Source organism: Rana temporaria, chromosome 7 (assembly GCF_905171775.1).
Source record: "Rana temporaria chromosome 7, aRanTem1.1, whole genome shotgun sequence".
Lineage (NCBI taxonomy): Eukaryota > Metazoa > Chordata > Amphibia > Anura > Ranidae > Rana > Rana temporaria.
The window spans coordinates 69028568-69048524 of NC_053495.1; the positions used below are offsets into that span (position 1 = coordinate 69028568).

At 45.2% G+C, this 19957-nt stretch overlaps 1 protein-coding gene across 2 annotated transcripts in view; it reads right to left on the minus strand.

Annotated features, from left to right (window-relative positions):
- The window catches only part of ZC3H7B (zinc finger CCCH-type containing 7B), a 418789-nt gene that overhangs the window by 357669 nt on the left and 41163 nt on the right, over nt 1-19957 (minus strand). For both annotated transcript variants that reach the window (XM_040359565.1, XM_040359564.1), the window contains exons 5-6: nt 7366-7524; nt 7211-7291 (exon numbers count right to left, since the gene is read on the minus strand). In XM_040359565.1, the coding sequence (XP_040215499.1) occupies nt 7211-7291; nt 7366-7524 (240 nt within the window). The remainder of the gene's footprint in view (nt 1-7210; nt 7292-7365; nt 7525-19957) is intronic.

The window sequence follows — 19957 nt, forward strand, 5'->3', positions numbered from 1 at the left end:
ACGGGGAAGGGGGCACTCTTTTACCGCCCGCCCGCAGTCCACCCCCACCCTGGCACAAACTGTGTCCAGGACTAACAATAAAAACTCTGTGGGAATCCCAGGTGCTAACACCTGCTGCCACCACCAGCATGTGGGGAAGGACCCAGATACTGACTCCAATATTTACATATAGTGTGTATTATAATATGCACACCTGTCCATACAAATAGACAAAAGCTCCTAGAGCCCTATTCAGGGCCTCTCACCCACTTGCTGCGCTGACCAGGGGTAACCAGGGGACTCCCTCAGGAGGAGACTGCCCAGCGCTGCCTGTGAGGAAAAGAACCGTAAGGTAACTTTTGCAGGGACCTGTGTTTAAACAGGAAAAGCCTCATAGGGCTGTTTTATTTAAGGATAAGACACAGATACAGCATAAAAAGCAAAACCGTTACAGGTGTCACCAATCAGTCAGCGTCTGCTGAAGTATAATCATAAACATCTGTGCTCATCACAGGGCTTTTTACCTCACAGGAAAGCCCAATACAAAAAAGAAAAAGCACAGGCCAGATAACACAGTCCCCTCAGGAAGGCCCCCTCCCCCCTGACAGCGGCAATGTTAGCAATGCAGCAAGGGAAAGGAGCAGGGAAGTAAGGGGAAGGGACCCCCGAACCCCAGGAATGCCCAGCCGTGCCAACCCACCGAAGCAGGAGGGACTGTACTTACCCGTCCAAGCGAGGACTCGCTGACGCATTCCTGACAGAACTACAACCGAAATGGAGGTAGCTGTCGGCCCGGTCCACTGTGAGTGAGACAACACCACAGCCCAGTCATATGTGGACCTCGGAGCAAAGCTCACCGGCCACCTCAGGAGTCATGAGGTATGGCGTGGCAGACCAAGCCTCTTTGCAAAGGTGTGCCCACGCTTGCTGGTCGGACTGAGTAGACTACAAGGATCTATATTATCCAGCCTGTCTCTCAGCCAACAGTTGAAAGAAGATTCTTCAAGAAAAAGTAAAATAAAATAAAATTTCTCCTCAGGGCGCTGGGCCCAAAGGGAGCCATACGTCCTTCTCCTTTGCTAGGCAGAACGAAACTGAGGCTGCAAGCTGCAGTGAGGAGGGTTATGTCTGGAGGGACCGCCCCCTGGGCGGGGCTGTTCAACTCTGTTAATGTAACATGTATTTAACTATTTAACATGTTTCTGCCTAGTCCTCTCCTGTAAACAGGGAACATAACCCACTTGTCAAGAATTAAGGAGCTGTGTCCGTCCATGGACGATAAGAGAAAGGCTGTTTTTAACGTAACATGCTTCAGTGAAGACTCCTCCAGTGGTTCAAATGGTTTGTTGGTGAGGGCCTTCAGTACCAGTGACAGATCCCAAGAGGGGCAGGCTCTGACCCTTGCCGGCTTGGACCTTGTCAAGCCTTTGAAAAAATTTCTAACAAGGCGATCTTGCTGAAGAGGAGTTTCCAAAAAAATACTTAAGGCAGCCGCCTGTACCTTAAGGGTGCTGACAGACAACCCCAACTCCACCCCCGCCTGCAGAAAATCTAGCACTACTGGAATGTCAGGTTGGTCCAACCCCTGCTGCATCTTCCAGGAATTAAACTTCTTCCAAATTTTGGAGTAGATTGCCCTGGTTATCGGTTTGCGACATTCCAGGAGGGTTTTAACCACCCTATCTGAAAAACCATGGGCCTTTAATAGTTGCTCTTCAGAAACCAGGCGGTCAGTCTCAGACTCTTTATCTGAGGATAAAGGACTGGACCTATGGATAACAGATCCTCTCTTTCCGGAAGCATCCAAGGTGGATACAGGGCCAGCCTCTTCAGGCTGGCGAACCATGGCCGATTGGGCCAAAAAGGCGCGACCAAAATCAGGTCTGTCGGTTCTTCTAGGAATTTCCGAATCACCCTGGGAATTAACCTCACTGGGGGGAATGCATATGCCAGGCTGAAATGCCAGGGATGGGCGAAGACATCTATTCCCTTCGCTCTATCCTGTGGGTGAATGGAGAAGTACAATGTAGTCTTCCTGTTCCCTTCTGCCGCAAACAGGTCCACCTCTAGTAATCCCCAGAGAGACACTATCTGATAGAATACTTCCTTGTCTAGAGACCACTCGTCTTGACTTATGGTTTGTCTGCTGAGAAAATCTGCCAGGGTATTTAGAGAACCCTTCAACTGGACTGCCGAAAGGCACACTAGATTCTTCTCTGCCCAATTCAAAATTTGTGTAGCTGTGGCCTGAAGGACGGGACTCCTTGTGTCCCCTTGTTTGTTTATATATGCTACTGTGGCAGCATTGTCTGTTCTTACTTGTAGGTGCTGTCCTACTAAACGGGACTTGAAGACCTGAATGGCCTTTAGAACAGCCAACAGCTCCTTCTGGTTTGACGATCGAAGGGCCTCCGAGGATGACCATAGCCCTTGGATCCAAACTTCTTCTAGGTGGGCTCCCCACCCCTCCCTGCTGGCGTCGGTGGTTAGCACCAGGGCTGTTGGAGGATCCCATGAAAGACCGCTCTCTAGGGGAAGGAAAATCTTTTTCTCCACTGAGGAAATCCTGTACCCCAGATACGTGACCTCTTGGGCTGGTAACAGCTGAGACTTGTCTGTTGACCAGCCAACCTAGGGAGCGCAGCAGAAAGCACAGGGCTACCTTCAGGTCGCTCTCTAGTTGAGGACCCGACGGGGCTACAAACAAGAGGTCGTCTAGGTATGGAATTATCGTGATGCCCTGGAGTCTCAAGGGCGCCAAGGCCTCTGCTAGGACTTTGGTAAATATCCTTGGTGAGGATGAAAGCCCGAAGGGAAGGGCCCTGAACTGAAGATGCTTGATGGCTGAACCCAGCATCACCGCTAGCCTCAGGAATTTTTGGCATTCCGGGCGAATCGGGATGTGTAAATATGCATCTCTGAGGTCCACCGTGGCCATAAAACAATTTGGGAAGATCAGATTGGTCACCGAATCAAATCGACTCCATTCTGAAGCGTTTGTACCTGACCCATCTGTTGAGGGGACGAAGGTTTAAGATCAGCCTGTACTTCCCGGAGGGCTTTTTCACCACAAAGACGTGGGAATACACCCCCTGACCACCTTCCTTTTTGGGAACTTCCGTTAAGACCCTCTGGTCTAAAAGGTCTCCCAGAAGAAGGCCTAAGGCCTCCGCTTTTTCCCGATCTCTTGGGAGTTGGGTGACCAAAAATACCGGGGGGGGGGGGGGGGGAGAGAACTCCAGCCTGTAGCCGTTTTTTATGAGATCCTGCACAAAGGGACTGACAGTTGATTCTGTCCATTGCAAGAGGAACTCCCCCAACCTTCCTCCCACCGGAACCTGAGCGTCACTGGGATTTGGGGGTAGCCTGAGGAGGGTTAAACAAGATATCTCCTCTTCCACGTCCTTTCTGGTTGGACCAGTGTTTTTTCGGACGGGTCTCCTTATCTTTCTGGTTTTGCTTAAACCCTCGAAAAAAACGTTTGTTCCCATCTTTTTTCTTTCTCTCGGGGAAAGGCTTTTTTCTTGTCCTGCGTTCTTTCCAACGCCTCTTGGAGGCCAGGACCGAACAAATGGTCTCCTGAAAAGGGCAAGCCACAGAGCTTTAATTTAGATGCAGCGTCCCCGGTCCAGGTCTTTAACCAGACCGACCTTCTGGCTGCGTTAACTAACGCCGCTGATCTAGCTGCCAGCTTTACTGACTCCGAAGAAGCATCTGCTAGGAAGCCTACCGCCTTCATGAGCAACGGAAATGATTTTAAAATCTGTTGCCTGGAAGTACCGGCTGTGATATGGGCTTGAAGCTGGTTGAGCCAGCAGTCCAAGTTTCTGGCTACGCATGTAGCCGCTAGTGCTGGTTTCAGCGCTATAGTGGATGCATCCCATGCCCTTTTGAGTAGGATATCACCCCTTTTATCCATAGGGTCCTTAAGGGACCCCAAGTCATCAAAGGCCAGATCGGTTCTTTTAGAAACTGTGGCTAAGGGCACATCCAGTTTGGGAGCCTTATTCCAGGGCTGCGATGCGTCATCGTCAAAAGGAAATCTTCGTTTCAACTTTCCAGCAAAAAAAAAGGGCCTCTTTTCTGGCTGCTCCCACTCCAGCAAGATCGCTTCCACCAGCGACTTGTGAACTGGAAAAACCCTGGTCTTTTGAGCACCGCACCCCTGATATAGCTGGTCATGCTTAGACAACTGGACCGGTTCCTCTCTGATCTCTAGGGTTTCATAAATGGCTTTAAGCAAGTCTCCCACATCTTCCAGAGACAGCTTGTACTTCGCCCCCCTGGAGGAGTCTTCCTACTTCTGAGCCAGACTCAGAATCTACCTGGGAGGAAGCTTGGGATTGTGTAGACCCTCCTGCTTCCTCCTCTAGCTCATCCCCTCCTGCAGGAGCCGCCAAGGATGGAGCACTAGAGGCCCTGTAGACAGGGGACGGCATCTGCACCCTGCCCATCATACCTCTGAAAGACCTAAATGTGGATGCTAGTTCATCCTTAACGGATGCTAAGACTTTGTGGCATTCCGCCGCGGAGTCATCCTTAACCAAACTGGCGATGCACTCTGCACAAAGAGGCTTTTTCCAGTTGGAACTTAATTTTTCCCCACATACAGCACACTTTCTCTTAGGGGCCTGGACTGGTGTTTGGTCCTGAGCTTTGATCTGAAAGTAAACAGAAAAAAACACCAAGAAAACAGTCCGTTAGAAAGAAATACCCCCTGACCATACACCACTGTGCTTGTGTCAGAAAAAAGTGCGGGGGATCCCTCCACCACAGGTTCCCCACCCAGGGAGGGAAAAGGAAAATGGTCCTGAGATCTTCAGACCTGGTCTCCCAGAAGGAAAGACATCCTCGCCACCTTACCTGAGAGACGCCAGAGCCGGTGGACCCGGAGTCTGTGGCCGCCCTCGCTTCCTCCATTAGTCCTGGTGTCCTTGTGCAGCCCGGCTGCGTTGTAACACACCGCTCCGTGTGCCTTCCTTCCCCTGCCGCGCTTATTTCGAACGGGACCACATTCGACGGCGCCCCTTGATGACGCCGTTCCGATGACGCACTTCCGCCCTGTGGAACGCATCCGCCCCGCCCCTCAGCGCCGCTCCGGAAGGAGGAAGTCTGCAGTGCAGAGCGGCATGGCAAAGCTAGCGTCTCGCCGCCATCGCTGCTGTACCTTCCGCCAGCTTCCACAAGGACTTGGGAAGGCCAACGCTCTCAGGTACCGGGGAATTAGGGGGGGGGGATGCCGTCAGTCAAGGGTTCCCGCTCCCCCCGAGCGTCGGACAGCAATGGGAATCGGTGACCACCTTTTCCGCTGTGGGAACAGAGGGGTACCAAGGCAGAAAGGGAGTCCAGCATTTTTTAAGTCCCAAAACGTGCTCCTTCCCTTCTGGCAGGAAACACAATAACTGAGGAGGAGACCTGGACGACCGCCCTTTAAAGAAAAGGGTGTACGTGTTTCCTGTCCCGGAGGGAGGAGCCCAAGGTCTCAAGAGGCTGTCCTGGAAGACGACTAGAGAAAAACATTTAGAAGGGAAATTGAAGGAAAAGGTAAGTGAACCAACAATGCACTAGCTTAACCACTTAACGACCGCCGCATGTACATAAACGTCCACAGAATGGCACGTGCAGGCAGCCTAGACGGGAGACCCCCCCCCCCCCCCGGTACATGCGACGTTCGGAAATCATGTGGGAGCGATCCGGGATGAGGGGGCGGCTATTCGTTTCTAGCCACCCCCTCGCGATTGCTCCCCGGAGCTGAAGAACGGGGAGAGGCGTATGTAAACGCGGCTTCCCCGTGCTTCATTGTGGCGGCTGCATCGAATGTGTCATCCCTTTTATAGGGAGACACAATCAATGACGTCAGACCTACAGCCACACCCCCCTACAGTTGAAAACACACACTAGGTGAAACATAACTCCTTCAGCGACCCCTGTGGTTAACTCCCAAACTGCAACTGTCATTTTCACAATAAACAATGCAATTTAAATGCATTTTTTGCTGTGAAAATGACAATCGGCCCAAAAATGTGTCAAAATTTTCCGAAGTGTCCGCCATTATGTCGCAGTCACAAAAAAAATAAAAAATAGCTGATCGTTCTATTTGTGGGGGAAAAAAAGGACGTCAATTTTGTTTGGGAGCCACGTCGCACAACCGCGCAATTGTCTGTTAAAGCGTTGCAGTGCCGAATCGCAAAACCTGGCCTGGGCCTTTAGCTGCATTTTGGTCCGGGGCTTAAGTGGTTAAAGTAACCTATTTAGAAAATAAAAAACCAAGTTACTCTCAAACCAAGATTTTACTGTATGTCGATCGGTTTGTGCATAAGTTATAGCATCTACAAACTTTGGGATAGATATGACAGGGAGCAGAAGATCAGTGTCCTATCTCAAGGCAGAACAGGGAGATTTCTTGTTTACAAAGGCATCCCCCCATTCTGCAGCTCCGTGACACGATCGCGGGACACCGGCGGGGGCCCGCATGGTCCCAGAGCTTGCGGCAGGGGTGCCCACATGGCGTGTAATTCAAAGCAACGTGTATATATACACGTTGCTTTGAGCAGCCATGCCATTCTGCCGGTGTAAAAGTGTGTGACATGGTCGGCAAGCGGTTAACACTACTCACAACACTAAGCCCACGTTCACATCGGCCTGTTTGGGCATGTCAAATCCACGCCTATCGATGTGCAGCAGACTTTGCGGCACCGCAATGTTTACCAAAAGCAGTTTCTGCTCTACTTTTGGTGACTTTGGGGGCAATTTCAATAGACATCTGTGCAGGAACCCGCTCAGATGTCTCTGAAATGACTCCCGAAGTCAGAATGAAAATGTGGGTTTGAGTTCAGCCAAGCACGATTTCAAACCCGCCTTCAGTGTGAACCTAGGCTTAATCCCGGTCATACATACATACATATATATATATATATATATATACACACACACACACACACACACATACATACATACATATTTTTTTTTTTTTTTTTATGAAATTTTCCAAGCAAAGTGCCCCCTGCACAGTCTATCCCCATAAGCTTCTATTGGAGCCATTTCTTGCTCTGGCAGACAGCCCCAAAAAAGTCTATGAGGATCATTTGTGCCGGTGTTGCTTGTAAAAAGATATTGCAGGTTCCCTGAATGCCACGGCCATGCGATTAAGATAAGTATGCATAACAGACACAAAGTTGCTTTTTTTTCCCCCATTGAAGGAAATTACACATAAGAAACATCACATGCTTACCTGAGGTCTCTTGTATGCCCTACGTTGCTTTAGGCCCAGTTTTTGCACCAGCTCCTGTGCAAGTTCAGTTACACTCTCATCCTAGGAAAAAAGAGATGCTGGTTAGCTTTAATGCAGAAAGACCAGCAGCAATTGCCCTTCTTGGTTTAGTATACCTGTACTAGGGCCAGTATCCTGTGACTGATGCAACTATAGGCTTCTTGGTGCTTGTCAAGCTTGTCCAGTGTTTTGGCTTTACGATATAAAGCCCTCATGTTCTCCTTGTCCAGACTCAGAGCTTTTTCACTATCTTCTAAAGACTTCTCAAACAGACCCTGGATGAATAGATCAAAAATTAGCTTCCTCCTAATTGTGACTGTAGTGTGTGACTATAACAGGAGTAGGAAAATTCTTCCAATGCAGATTGTATGCTACTAAACAATATTTAAAAACGATATAACAGCAGTGTTCAACTTAAAAGTCATTATAAGCATTCCTACCTGTTCAAGTTTTTCACCTGTATGAGATGAACATTGATCATGTAGTTTCATAGTTACATTTGTTGCCCTGTGCGCAGTCTATAGTAGACTAGATCACCACATTCCAATTTGTTTTAACCATGAGGCATGGTACTGCACAGGGTAACACCACCATCTGTAGTTTGAGAACTGAACTTTCTCTAGAGAAACGATACATCCCACAGGCCCTGGGTCTAGTACTTTGCAGGCGAGACCAATTAACAGAGCTTACAATGCTGGAGGGGCTGTGTTAGTTTTCATCACGGTGGCACTCAACCATGTGTGATGCAACACAATGAAATTGTAAGCATTGAGTGACTAAGAGCTGCACTCTCGATTAATAAAAAGTGCAGAGCAGTTCTCTTGCTCACAGCGGTCAAAAAAACAAACAAAAAAGAAAAAAACGGCAATATTTATCAATAACATTGCTCAGTGCTGAAAGACAGTTAAAGCGGGGGTTCACCCTTAGAGGGCACTTTTCCCCCTTAGATTCCTGCTCGTTATTACTAGGGGAATCGGATATTTATTTTAAAATATGTGCAGTACTTACCCGTTTACGAGACGCATCCTCTCCGTCGCTTCCGGGTATGGGCTTCGGGAATGGGCGTTCCTTCTTGATTGACAGGTTTCCGAGAGGCTTCCGACGGTCGCATCCATCGCGTCACGATTTTCCGAAAGAAGCCCGAACGTCGGTGCGCAGGCGCAGTATAGAGCCGCACCGACGTTCGGCTTCTTTCGGCTACGAGTGACGCGATGGATGCGACCGTCGGAAGCCTCTCGGAAGAATGTCAATCAAGAAGGAACGCCCGCTCCCGAAGACCCATACCCGGAAGCGACGGAAGAAGATGCAGCTCGAAAACGGGTAAGTACTGCACATATTTTAATATAAATAGCCGATTCCCCTAGACCGAACGAGCAGGAAGCTAAGGGGAGATTTTTTTTTTTTTTTTAAATGGGTGAACTCCCGCTTTAATAAAAATATTGAATCCGTTTATTCATTTAGGCTGCATTCACACTACAACATTTAGAATCGTGGGTAGATCTGCTCGCGATTTGACAGCGCTGATGTGTGAATGACAAAAACACGGAACTCGCATTTGAGATGCCATTCATTTGAATGACACCTCAAACCGTAATGCGGGACTGCCGTGATAAAACGCGTTGTAATCGTGGGACGAGTGTCGCCCAAAAATAGTTCAGGAGCTACTTTGGGGCGACAATGCGCCCCGCGATTCGGGTTGCTGTGATTGCAGCACGTTTTATCGTGTGACAATCATGGCAGACCTGCACCACGATTTGAGGTGTCAAATGAATGGCACCAAAAAAATTTAATAAAAAACTAAACACTCAAGTTAACCCATTGTTATATATAGATATCCATAAATAGATATCCATTTTTTTTTTGTCCAAAAGTTTTGATTACCTCTTTTTGTGTATTTAATATTTTAAGATACAGTGTGTGTTATTTAGATAAAAAAAAGAAAGAAAAAAAAAAAACACAAACACACACGACACACACTCTTAAATAATACACAAAAAACAAGCAAGCAATTAAAAACCACTTAAGCACCGCGCAACGACGATATACGTTGGCAGAATGGCACGGCTGGGCACAGGCACGTCCCCTTTAAGTGCCCAGCCGTGGGTTGCGGGTGCGTGCACGCGACCCGGTCTGAAGCTTCGTGACCGCAGCCCCCAATCGCCGCCGGTGTCCCGCGATCAGTCACAGGAGCAGAAGAACCTTTACCATTCTTCACAGTGGCAGTGTCACTAATCGTCTGTTCCCCGATATAGGAAAACACGATCAATGACGTCACAAGTCCAGCCCCGCCCCCCAACAGTAAGAAACACATGAGGTCACACAACTCCTAAACTGCAACTGTCATTTTCACAGTAATCAATGCATTTTTATAGCACTTTTTGCTGTGAAAATGACAATGGTCCCAAAAATGTGTCAAAATCTTCCAATGTGTCCGCCATGTCACAGTCACAGAAAAAAAATAAAAAATAATGATAGCCGCCATTACTAGTAAAAAAAATAATAATAATAATAATGCCATAAAAACCAATCATTAAACGCTTATTGCGTTTTTTTTTAACCAAAAATAGGTAGAAAAATATTGGCCTAAACTGAGGGGGGGGGGGATGTATATCTTTTTTGGGGATATTATAGCAAAAAGTAAAAAAAGTCAAGTTAGGCTCACCGGTAACTTGTTTTCCATGAGTTTTTCAGGACAGCACCTTGAGAGCGTGGCTCCAACCACTTGACAGGAAACACACCTCCACCAAACTTCTTAAAAGGGAGGCTCCTTTCACGTAGTAGTAGTAGTAGTAGTAGTAGTAGAGAAACCTCCGGCCCAAGCTGGAACACATAATCAGAGTATGGTTAGTCACAGCATAATTATTCAAAACATTAAGGGCGGGTTGCTGCTGTCCTGAAAGACTCATGGAAAACAAGTTACCGGTAAGCCTAACTTGACTTTTCCCTCATCTTTCAGGACAGCACCTTGAGAGGATAACAGAGACTTACCCACTTAGGAGGGACCACAGCCTGCAAGACCTTTCTGCCAAAAGCCTGATCGCTTGCCGACAGAAGATCTAGTCTATAATGACGGACAAACGTAAGGTAACTTGACCAAGTAGCCGCCTTGCAGATCTCATCTGGGGTGGCACCAGCTATTTCTGCCCATGTAGTGGCCTGAGCTCTAGTAGAGTGTGCTTTAATTCCCAATGGGGGAGATAGTATATACTTCTTTCCTTTGGTCAAATTTTTCTGATCACTTTTTCTCAAAATTAGTAGGGGTTCTCTTTTTTGGGGACATTAGGAACATTGCGGCTCCTTTATCATCCTTCTTTCTAAATAGGCACTAATTCCGTGCCTCAATTTAAATAAATACTGTATTTGCTGGCGTATAAGACTACCTTTTACACTTAAAAAAACTAGCCAAAAAGCAGGGGTCGTCTTATACGCCAGGTCAGCTGCTCGGATGCCTGCTGGATGTGCGGTAATACTGTATGTAGCTTTAGCTACATACAGTATATACCGCTAAGCCAATCTCGGTGAGCAAAGTATTCAAATGAATACAGAGCCTGCTCGGATTGGGGTAACAACCTCTGCCAATCCGAGTGCCTACATACAGTAGGCTGCTCGGATTGGCTTTGAGAGTCAGAGGCGTGGGCCGATGATGTTACAGCCTCTGCCAATCCAAGCAGGCATTGTATTCATTAATAGAATACATCGCTCACCATGATTGGCTCCATCTCCAGCAAGAATGAAGAAGATTATGGCTCCAGAAGAAAGAAATATGAAGCATCGGAATGGGGGTCGTCTTATACAGTGAGTACAGGCAAAAAAATCTTAAAGAAACGTAAAATTAGGGGTCGTCTTATACGACTGGTCGCCTTATACGCCGGAAAATACGGTAATATAAAAAATCTATATATATATAAAACTCAACGTGTGTGTGTGTGTGTATGTTCCAGCATCACGTCCAAACGGCTAAAGATATTAACATGAAACTTGGCACACATGTTACTTATATGTCAGCAACAAACATAGGATAGGTGGTTTAACCCTTACCCACCCCCATTTGCCATGGTCAGGGTTTTTCTTTAACCCTTTCATGCTTATGCCTATGTATGACATTTGGTGTTTACAAGTTAAAATCCATATTTTTGGCTAGAAAATTACAAAACCCCCAAACATTATATATATATATATATATATATATATATATATATATATATATATATATATATATATATATATATATATATATATATATATATATATATATATATATATATATATATATATATATATATATATATATATATATTTTTAGCAGAGAATCTAGAGAATAAAATGGCGATTGTTACAATATTTTATGTCATACGGTATTTGTGCGGCGGTGTTTTAAACACAACTTTTTGGGAAAAATTTACTTTCATGAATTTTAAAAAAATGAAAAAGTAAAATTAGCCCAATTTTTTGCATAATGTGAAAGATGAGGTTATGCCGAGTAAATAGATACCAAGCATGACACGCTTTATAATTGCAAGCACTCGTGGAATGGCGACAAACTACGGTAACTAAAAATCTCCATAGGCGACGCTTTAAACTTTTTTTACGGTTACCAGGTTAGAGTTACAGAGTAGGCCTATAATTATTGCTCTCGCTCTTACGATCGCGGCGATACCTCACATGTGTTATTTGAACACCGTTTTCATATGCGGGCGCGACTTCCGTATGCGCTTTCTTTGCTGCGCAAGCTCGCGGGGAGGGGGGCGCTTTAAAAAAAAAATTTTTGTTTTCTTATTTATTTATTTTTTTCTAATATTAAATTTTTTTTTTTTTTTACATTTTGATCACTTTTATTGCTGTCACAAGGAATGTAAACATCCCTTGTGACAGCAATAGGTGGTGACAGGTACTCTTTATGGAGGGATCGGGGGTCTAAAAGACCCCCGAGCCCTCCTTTGCACTTCAAAGTATTCAGATCGCCGAAAACGGCGATTCTGAATACTGTGTACTTTTTTAAATCCGGCGCCATTGGCATCTGAGAAACCCGGAAGTGACGTCATGACGCCGCTTCCGTGGTTTCAATGCGGACACTGAATCAAAGCCGTTTACGGCTTTGTTTCAGAGCTCGCCGAGACGCTGGAGGCGCCGGATCGTGGATCGGGTCTCCCGGTGGGACGGGAGGCCCGGTCAGAGCGGCGAGAGGCGGCGGGAGGGGGGGGATGTCCCCTCCCGCTCCTCCGGCATAACAACCGAGCGGCTTTTAGCCGCATCGGTTGTTATGTTTGGAAAGCCGATCGCCCGCTCTAAACAACGGTACCGGGATGATGCCTGCGGCTGCAGGCATCATCCCAAAATAACCCCTGAAAGCCGAGGACGCATATATGCGTTCCGTCGGCGTGAAAGGGTTAAAGTCCCATTCAACTCTATGGGAAATACATGTTACTTCATAACTTCCAAACGGCTGTAGATATTTCGATAACACTTGGTCACATGTTACTTATATGTCCACTTAAACTATAGGATAGTTAATTTATCCCTTAACTACCCCCATTTGTGAGGGTCGGGGTTTTTGTTTAAAGTCCCATGCAAATCAATGGGAAATGTATGTTCCCACATAACTTCTGTACGCCTGGAGATATTTCAATAATACCTGGTACACATATTACTTATATGCCAAATAAAAATATATGACGTTAAATTAACCCTTACCTACACCCTTATATAAAAGATGGGTATATTTATATTACTATGATTTTCCTCCCCAAAAGGTTAAGATAGGAAGACCGGGCAACGCAGGGTATTCAGCTAGTAGAAGATAAATGATAGTGGAGCTTTCCAACAGGTTCTGCCCTTGACACATACCGCTGCGTCATTTCAGGTTTGGTTTTTGTTCATTATGTCATTTTTTTGAAGAAAGGTTTTTTTTTTTGGAGCATATATATTGCTTCCTTTTTATATAGCCATTACAATGACTATATGCGTTTAATAATGAAATGCAAACCAGAAATGCGCAGTGCATGGTATCATAACCACACATATACTATTTTAATTAAAATATCGTATTTTTATACATATACATTTTGTTTTTAGACATACAAAAGGCTGCAGTCTTCAGAATTTCAACATTCTTTATCTATTGCCTATTTCACCCTATAGCCACATATGTCTACTTCACAACTTTTTATAATGTCACACAAAATTTATTATTATTTGTTGTTGTTCATTCATCCTTTTCACAGGTTATGACATATATATATGTGTCTCACACATACGGGGTCTCTCCTCTTTTTCTCTCTCGTTTGGTTTCATCATCAAGAGTTTGAGAAATTAGATATTTTTTCATTCACAAATCTTTTTCAATCTCATACACAGGAGCACCTAATGTGTGATACATCAAGGAAAATCGTGTTCCTTTGACTAATAATCACCTGGGAGTGTTTGGTGAAACGCCCCATTCACCTCTTTCCCTCCCCTATTTAAGCACATTTTGGTCATTTGTTCACTAGCTACGAGTAAGCATCACAGGATGCGAAACATGTCAGCTCTTTTTTCCTAATCCACTTCTTGGTTGACTGCATGAATTTTGGCTGTTTTTTCCATTTGAATTTTTGTTGTTTTTTCATGTTTTGAATAAAAGACATCGTTTTTTGAGGAGTGCGGAGATCCAGGATATTTCTTTCATCTCGGGGGAGATAGCCCTGCTTGGGAGTAGGCTTCCAGAATAGCGGTTTTTAGCCATCTAGCAATTGACCCCTTAAATGCTTGGTGGCCCTTCTTTTTCCTTGAAAACAGTATGAACAAGGAGTCTGAAGATCCTTGGTCACTTCAAGGTAATGTAGTAAGGTTCTTCTTACATCCAACATGTGAAATTGGCGTTCCTTCTCTCCTGATGGATTAGAGCAGAAGGTTGGAATGTCAATTTCCTGCGCCCTATTGAGGGCAGATGCCACTTTTGGTAGAAAAGCTGGGTCAGTCTTTAGTACAACCCTGTCCGTATAGACAGATAGAAAGGGTTTCTTTATTGACAGGGCGTGTAGTTCGCCGATTTTTCTGGCTGTCGTAACTGCCACTAAGAACACCGTCTTGAGAGTAAGTATCCCATTTTCTACTGGAAAGTAAGGTAGTCACAAGTGGTCGAGACAGACCTTTTCGTCTCAATAACTGCCCCTCAGATACCACGCCGTGAGGCTTAGACAGGCCACCTCCGGATGGCATATCGGACCCTGTAGAAGCAAGTCCTGCCGGAGCGGCACCAGCCAAGGCGGCCTGACTGCCATTCGAAGAATGGTGGTAAACCAGGCTCTTTTTGGCCAGAATGGAGTAATTAGGATTACTTCCACCTTCTCCTTCTGAATCTTCCTCAGTACCAACGGAATTAGTTGAAACGGAGGGAAGGCGTAAGCCAGCTGGAAGTTCCAAGGCTGTATCAACGCATCTGTTCCCTGGGAACAGTCTTCTTCGTGAACGGAGAAAAAACTGGGAAGTTGCGTATTTACTTCTGAGGCAAATAGGTCTATTTGTGGTTGGCCCCAGGCATGGGTGATCAACGTGAAGACTTACGGATTTAGGGTCCATTCTGCTTCCTGAATCCGTTTTCTGCTTAGAAAATCTGCCACCATGTTCAAAGTGCCTTTGAGGTGGACCGCTGATAAGGACAGCAAGTGATTTTCTGCCCAATTTAGGATGGTTAAGACGAGAAGCTGAAGTGACCTGCTTCTTGTGCCTCCTTGCCTGTTTAAGTAGGCTATAATAGTGGCATTGTCCGAGAAGACTTGAACATGGGCACCTTGAAGGTCTGCGGAGAAGGCATCCAAAGCTAAGGCTACTGCCCTTAGTTCTCTACAATTGGAGGACTTTTTTGCTTCTGACCGGGACCAAACCCCCTGAGCATAGTTTTGACCCAGGTGTGCCCCCCATCCCCATAGGCTGGCATCTGTTCTTACCACTCTTTCTATTGGGAATGACCATAACAGGCCTGCTGAAAGGTTTGCCAGATTTCTCCACCACCACAGCGACCATTTTACCCTGGTGGGGATTTTCACCTTTTCCTCCAGAGATTCAGTCCTGTGATCCCAAATTTTCAGAAGGAAACTCTGAAGCGGTCTGAAGTGAAGCCTTGCCCACTGCACCGCTGGCATAGATGAGGTAAGGGTTCCCAGAGCTGACATTACTTGTCTGATTGATAGCTCTTGGTTTGTCTGTAAGGAGGCTACAACCCTTAGCATCTTTAGTTTTTTGTCTTCTGGGATAAAAACTTTTTGCTCCACTGAGCCTATATGATACCCCAGAAATTGTGCTTCTTGGGTTGGATTGAAATTTGATTTCTCCATATTTATGATCCAGCCCAATGCTTCTAGATGACTGTTAGCTCTCTCGAGATCCTCCAACAATTTCTCCCTGGAGGGGGCAAATAAGAGCAGGTCGTCCAGGCATGGAATTACCGCTACCCCCTGTAAGCGAAGGGGAGCTAGGGCTTCTGCCATGACCTTTGCAAATATTCTCGGAGCCGAGGAAAGGCCAAAGGGAAGGGCTTTGAATTGGAGATGCACGACCTCTTTTCCCATGTTTACCGCCAACCTTATCCTCCCTCCTCCCTCGGCGATTCCCGTGGAAATGCCGTCTATGCCCTGCGCCTGCTCGTAGGATACCGCCCCTTCCGGTTACCTCACTTCCGAGGGAATTAGCCTGACTGACCTTCCCAAGATGGCGGCGGCGTTCGGCTGCTTGGACAGGCAAAAAAAAAAAAAATGTCCGCGCCTGAAGCTTGCCAAGGAGCAGTATCCCTGGCTCACTGAGCACCGATGAGGGAGGCACTCTCTAACCAGTGAATGGGAGGACCATTCTCTCTGAGGTAAGAAAAAACAGGTGGAGTAGGGAGACAAAAAAAACTCTCCAAGGAGAGCTCCTAACCCCCACATGTGTTCCCGCTGGAGGAAACGCAAAAACTGATAAGTGGAAGGAGCCTCCCTTTTAAGAAGTTTGGTGGAGGTGTGTTTCCTGTCAAGTGGGTGGAGCCACGCTCTCAAGGTGCTGTCCTGAAAGACGATAGGGAAATATTGCATTTTTTTCAAAAATGTCGCTCTATTTGTTTATAGCACAAAAATAAAAAATAAAAATCGCAGAGGTGATCAAATACCACCAAAAGAAAGCTCTATTTGTGTGTGGGGGGGGGGGGGAGGACGCCAATTTTGTTTGGGAGCCACGTCGCACGACCGCGCAATCGTCAGTTAAAGTGACGCAGTGCCGAATCGCAAAAAGGGGCAAGGTCCTTTAGCTGCATAACAATTTTCAGCTTTCGGTGCACTCACATTTTGAATGACAATTACGCAGTCATACAACACTGTACCCAAATGAATGTTTGTCCTTTTCCACACAAATAGAGCTTTCTTTTGGTGGTAATTAATCACCGTTGGGTTTTTTATTTTTTGCGCAAAAAAAAAAAAAAAAGATAGAAAATTCTGTAAAAAAATATTTTTCTTTGTTTCGGTTATAAAATTTTGCAAATTAGTAATTTTTCATTATACATTTTGGACAAAATTTATACTGCTACATATCTTTGGTAAAAATAAGTACAAATTGGTGTATATTATTTGGTCCTTGTGAAAGTTATAGAGTCCACAAGCCATGGTGCCAATATCTGAAAACTGATCACACCTCAAGTACTGACGGCCAGAAAAGTACAAATACCCCCCAAATGATCCCTTTTTGGAAAGAATACATTGCAATGTATTTAGAAAGAGGCATGGTGAGCTTTTTGAAGTTATTTTTTCCCACAATTCTTTGCAAAAATCAAGATTTTTTTTCTTTTTTCACAAAAATTTTATATTAGCAGGTTATTTCTCACACACAGCATATGCATACAACAAATTACACCCCAAAACACATTCTGCTATTACTCCTGAGGATGGCGATACCACGTGTGAGACTTTTACACAGCGTGACCACATACAGAGGCCCAACATGCAGGGAGCACCTTCAGGCGTTATGGAGCACCCAGGCCAATTCGTTTCAATATAATTCTTTATTCAAAGATTTTTCAATTATAAAAAAACATGTAAACAATATAAAAGCAACAAAAAAAAAGCAAGTCTAACAATCCGTTTAGACTAGGGAGGAAAAAAAAAAAAAAAAAAAAAAAAATTAGATACAATCAGCAAATAAGACCTACAACGTATCACAATAACAGTTCATAGGCTTGGGAATATAGACCTAAATAAATAAATAGAAATTGCCTAGTTAAGTATATTACCATTATTGTTAACCTACGGTACATTCCCTTCCTATTTCTGCCTGAATTTTTCCTTACATTTTACCTTCCCATCTCACCCAGGCCAAATTCTGACATTTCTCTCCTACATGTAAAAATCATCACTTATTTGCTAGAAAATTACATAGAACCCCAAAACATTATATATGTTTTTTTTTAGCAAAGACATTAGAGAATACAATGGTGGTCATTGCAACTTTTTATCTTGCACGGTATTTGCGCAGCAATTTCCAACGCGTTTTTTTACAGAAAATAAAAAACAGTTTTGTGGTTAAGAAAAAAAACAACAGTAAAGTTAGCCCAATGTTTTGTCATAATGTGAAAGATGAAGTTACGCCGAGTAAATAGATGCCGAACATGTCACCCTTCAAAATTGCACGTGCTCGTGGAATGGCGTCAAAATTCGCTACTTAAAAATCCCCATAGGCGACGCTTTAAATATTTTTACTGGTTACGTGTTTTTAGTTACAGAGGAGATCTAGGGCCAAAATTATTGCTCTCTCGTTAACGTTCGCAGCGATACCTCACATGTGGTTTGAACACCGTTTTCATATGTGGGCGGGACTTACGTATGCGTTCGCTTCTGTATGCGAGCTCACGGGGACAGAGGCGCTTTAAAAAAATTATATATAGATATATATATATATATATATATATATATATATATATATATATATATATATATATATATATATATATATATATATATATATCAGAGTTAATTTTACTTTATTTTAGTTTGACACGTTTTTCCACAAAAATACATTTTTTGATCACTTTTATTCCTATTACAAGGAACGTAAACATCCCTTGTAATAGGAATATGGCATGACAGGCAGTAGTGTATTTAGGTTTTGTGCTGCCCTAAGCCTGACTAAACTTGTGCACCCCATAATTTCAATATGACTCAACCCTTCCTGTCAAGGTCACACCCCTTTGTTTAAGACCCGCCCTGAAATTTTTGAGTGAGGACATTAGTTCTGAGCGCCTGGGGGGGGGGGGGACAAAGGATTTTCTTAATGTGCATAATTTCCTTTCACTTCCTGTCTGGCTATGGGGCAGGAAGTGAAGGGAAATCTCTGCAATAGGACAGGGATGGTAAAAAAACAAAACAAAAAAAAAAAACACTAATTGACAGGGGCTATAACCCTCCCTTACTCTATCCAAAATGAAAAAAAAAAGTGTTGCCTATAATTCTACTTTAAGCACAAATTTCTGATAATTTTGTGGAGAGGACTAAGAAGATATAACCATGCCAATGGTGCAGCAGAAAACCTAGCACAGTGAGGAAGGTTTGTGATCCAGGATAATAAGACAGTCAAAATTAGAAGCAGCACCCCCCTCCCCCCACAGTTGCAGAATGCCGGCCGCATACTGGAAGCAGCGCGGCTGCTTTTTAGGGGCGCTAGACTAATTATCCTCTCAGCCTAATCGGCCCCATAAGACTGGCGCTACACTAATAGTGTAGCGTAAGCCGGCGGGGACTCTTGCAAAGTGCTGCCCTGGGCCAGGAAACAGCACTGATGACAGGTCCTGTTTACAGTGAGATATGGGGTCAATAATACCCCACATCTCACCTCTAGGCTGGGAAAATAGGATTTTTGTAGTCACCGTAAAATCCATTTCTCTGAGTTCATGGACGGACACAGCAGCCTTTGACCTTAGGGTTATATCCGCTTCCTTCCTGGAGAGTTAGGCAGAAACAAAGCACTTCAGTGCAGCTCCTCCCAGGGGGCGTGGTTCCCCGGGTATAACCCACACCCTGCTCTAGCAGCTCCAGTTCGTAACAAGCAGTACAAACAAAAGGAGGGGTGGGTGCGGTGTCTGTCCGTGAACTCAGAGAAATGGATTTTACGGTGAGTACAAAAATCCTATTTTCTCTTCCGTTCATGGACGGACACAGCAGCCTTTGACCTTAGGGACGTCCCCAAGCAGTGTCAAAAAATTCGAGGGGTGGGAAAAACAGCACAGCAAACCAAGCTACACCCCAAACAAAACCGGAGTTACTCAACGGAGGAACTCCAACTTTAAACTGCAGCCTGTAACACCTTGCGGCCGAAGGAGGCATCAGAAGATGCACTCACATCCACCTTGTAAAACTTTGAAAAAGTGTGGACCGACGACCAGGTTGCTGCCTTACACACTTGTAACACAGAGGCTTGATACCGGAAAGCCCAAGAGGCACCGATCGCCCTGGTCGAATGCGCCGTAACCCGAAAGGAAGGCGCCCGCCCCTTTAGGGCATAGGTATGAAGCACAACCTGTCGTATCCACCTAGAAATGGTGGCCGACGAGACTGCCAGACCTTTTCTGGGACCAGCCTCCGACACGAACAGTGAGTCCGACTTCCGCAACGGAGCCGTAGCAGAGAAGTACACTCGTAGGGCCCGAACCACATCCAGGGAATGTTAAGTGGCCTCCTTCTGATTTTTCGGCTGAGGACATAAGGATGGAAGAAC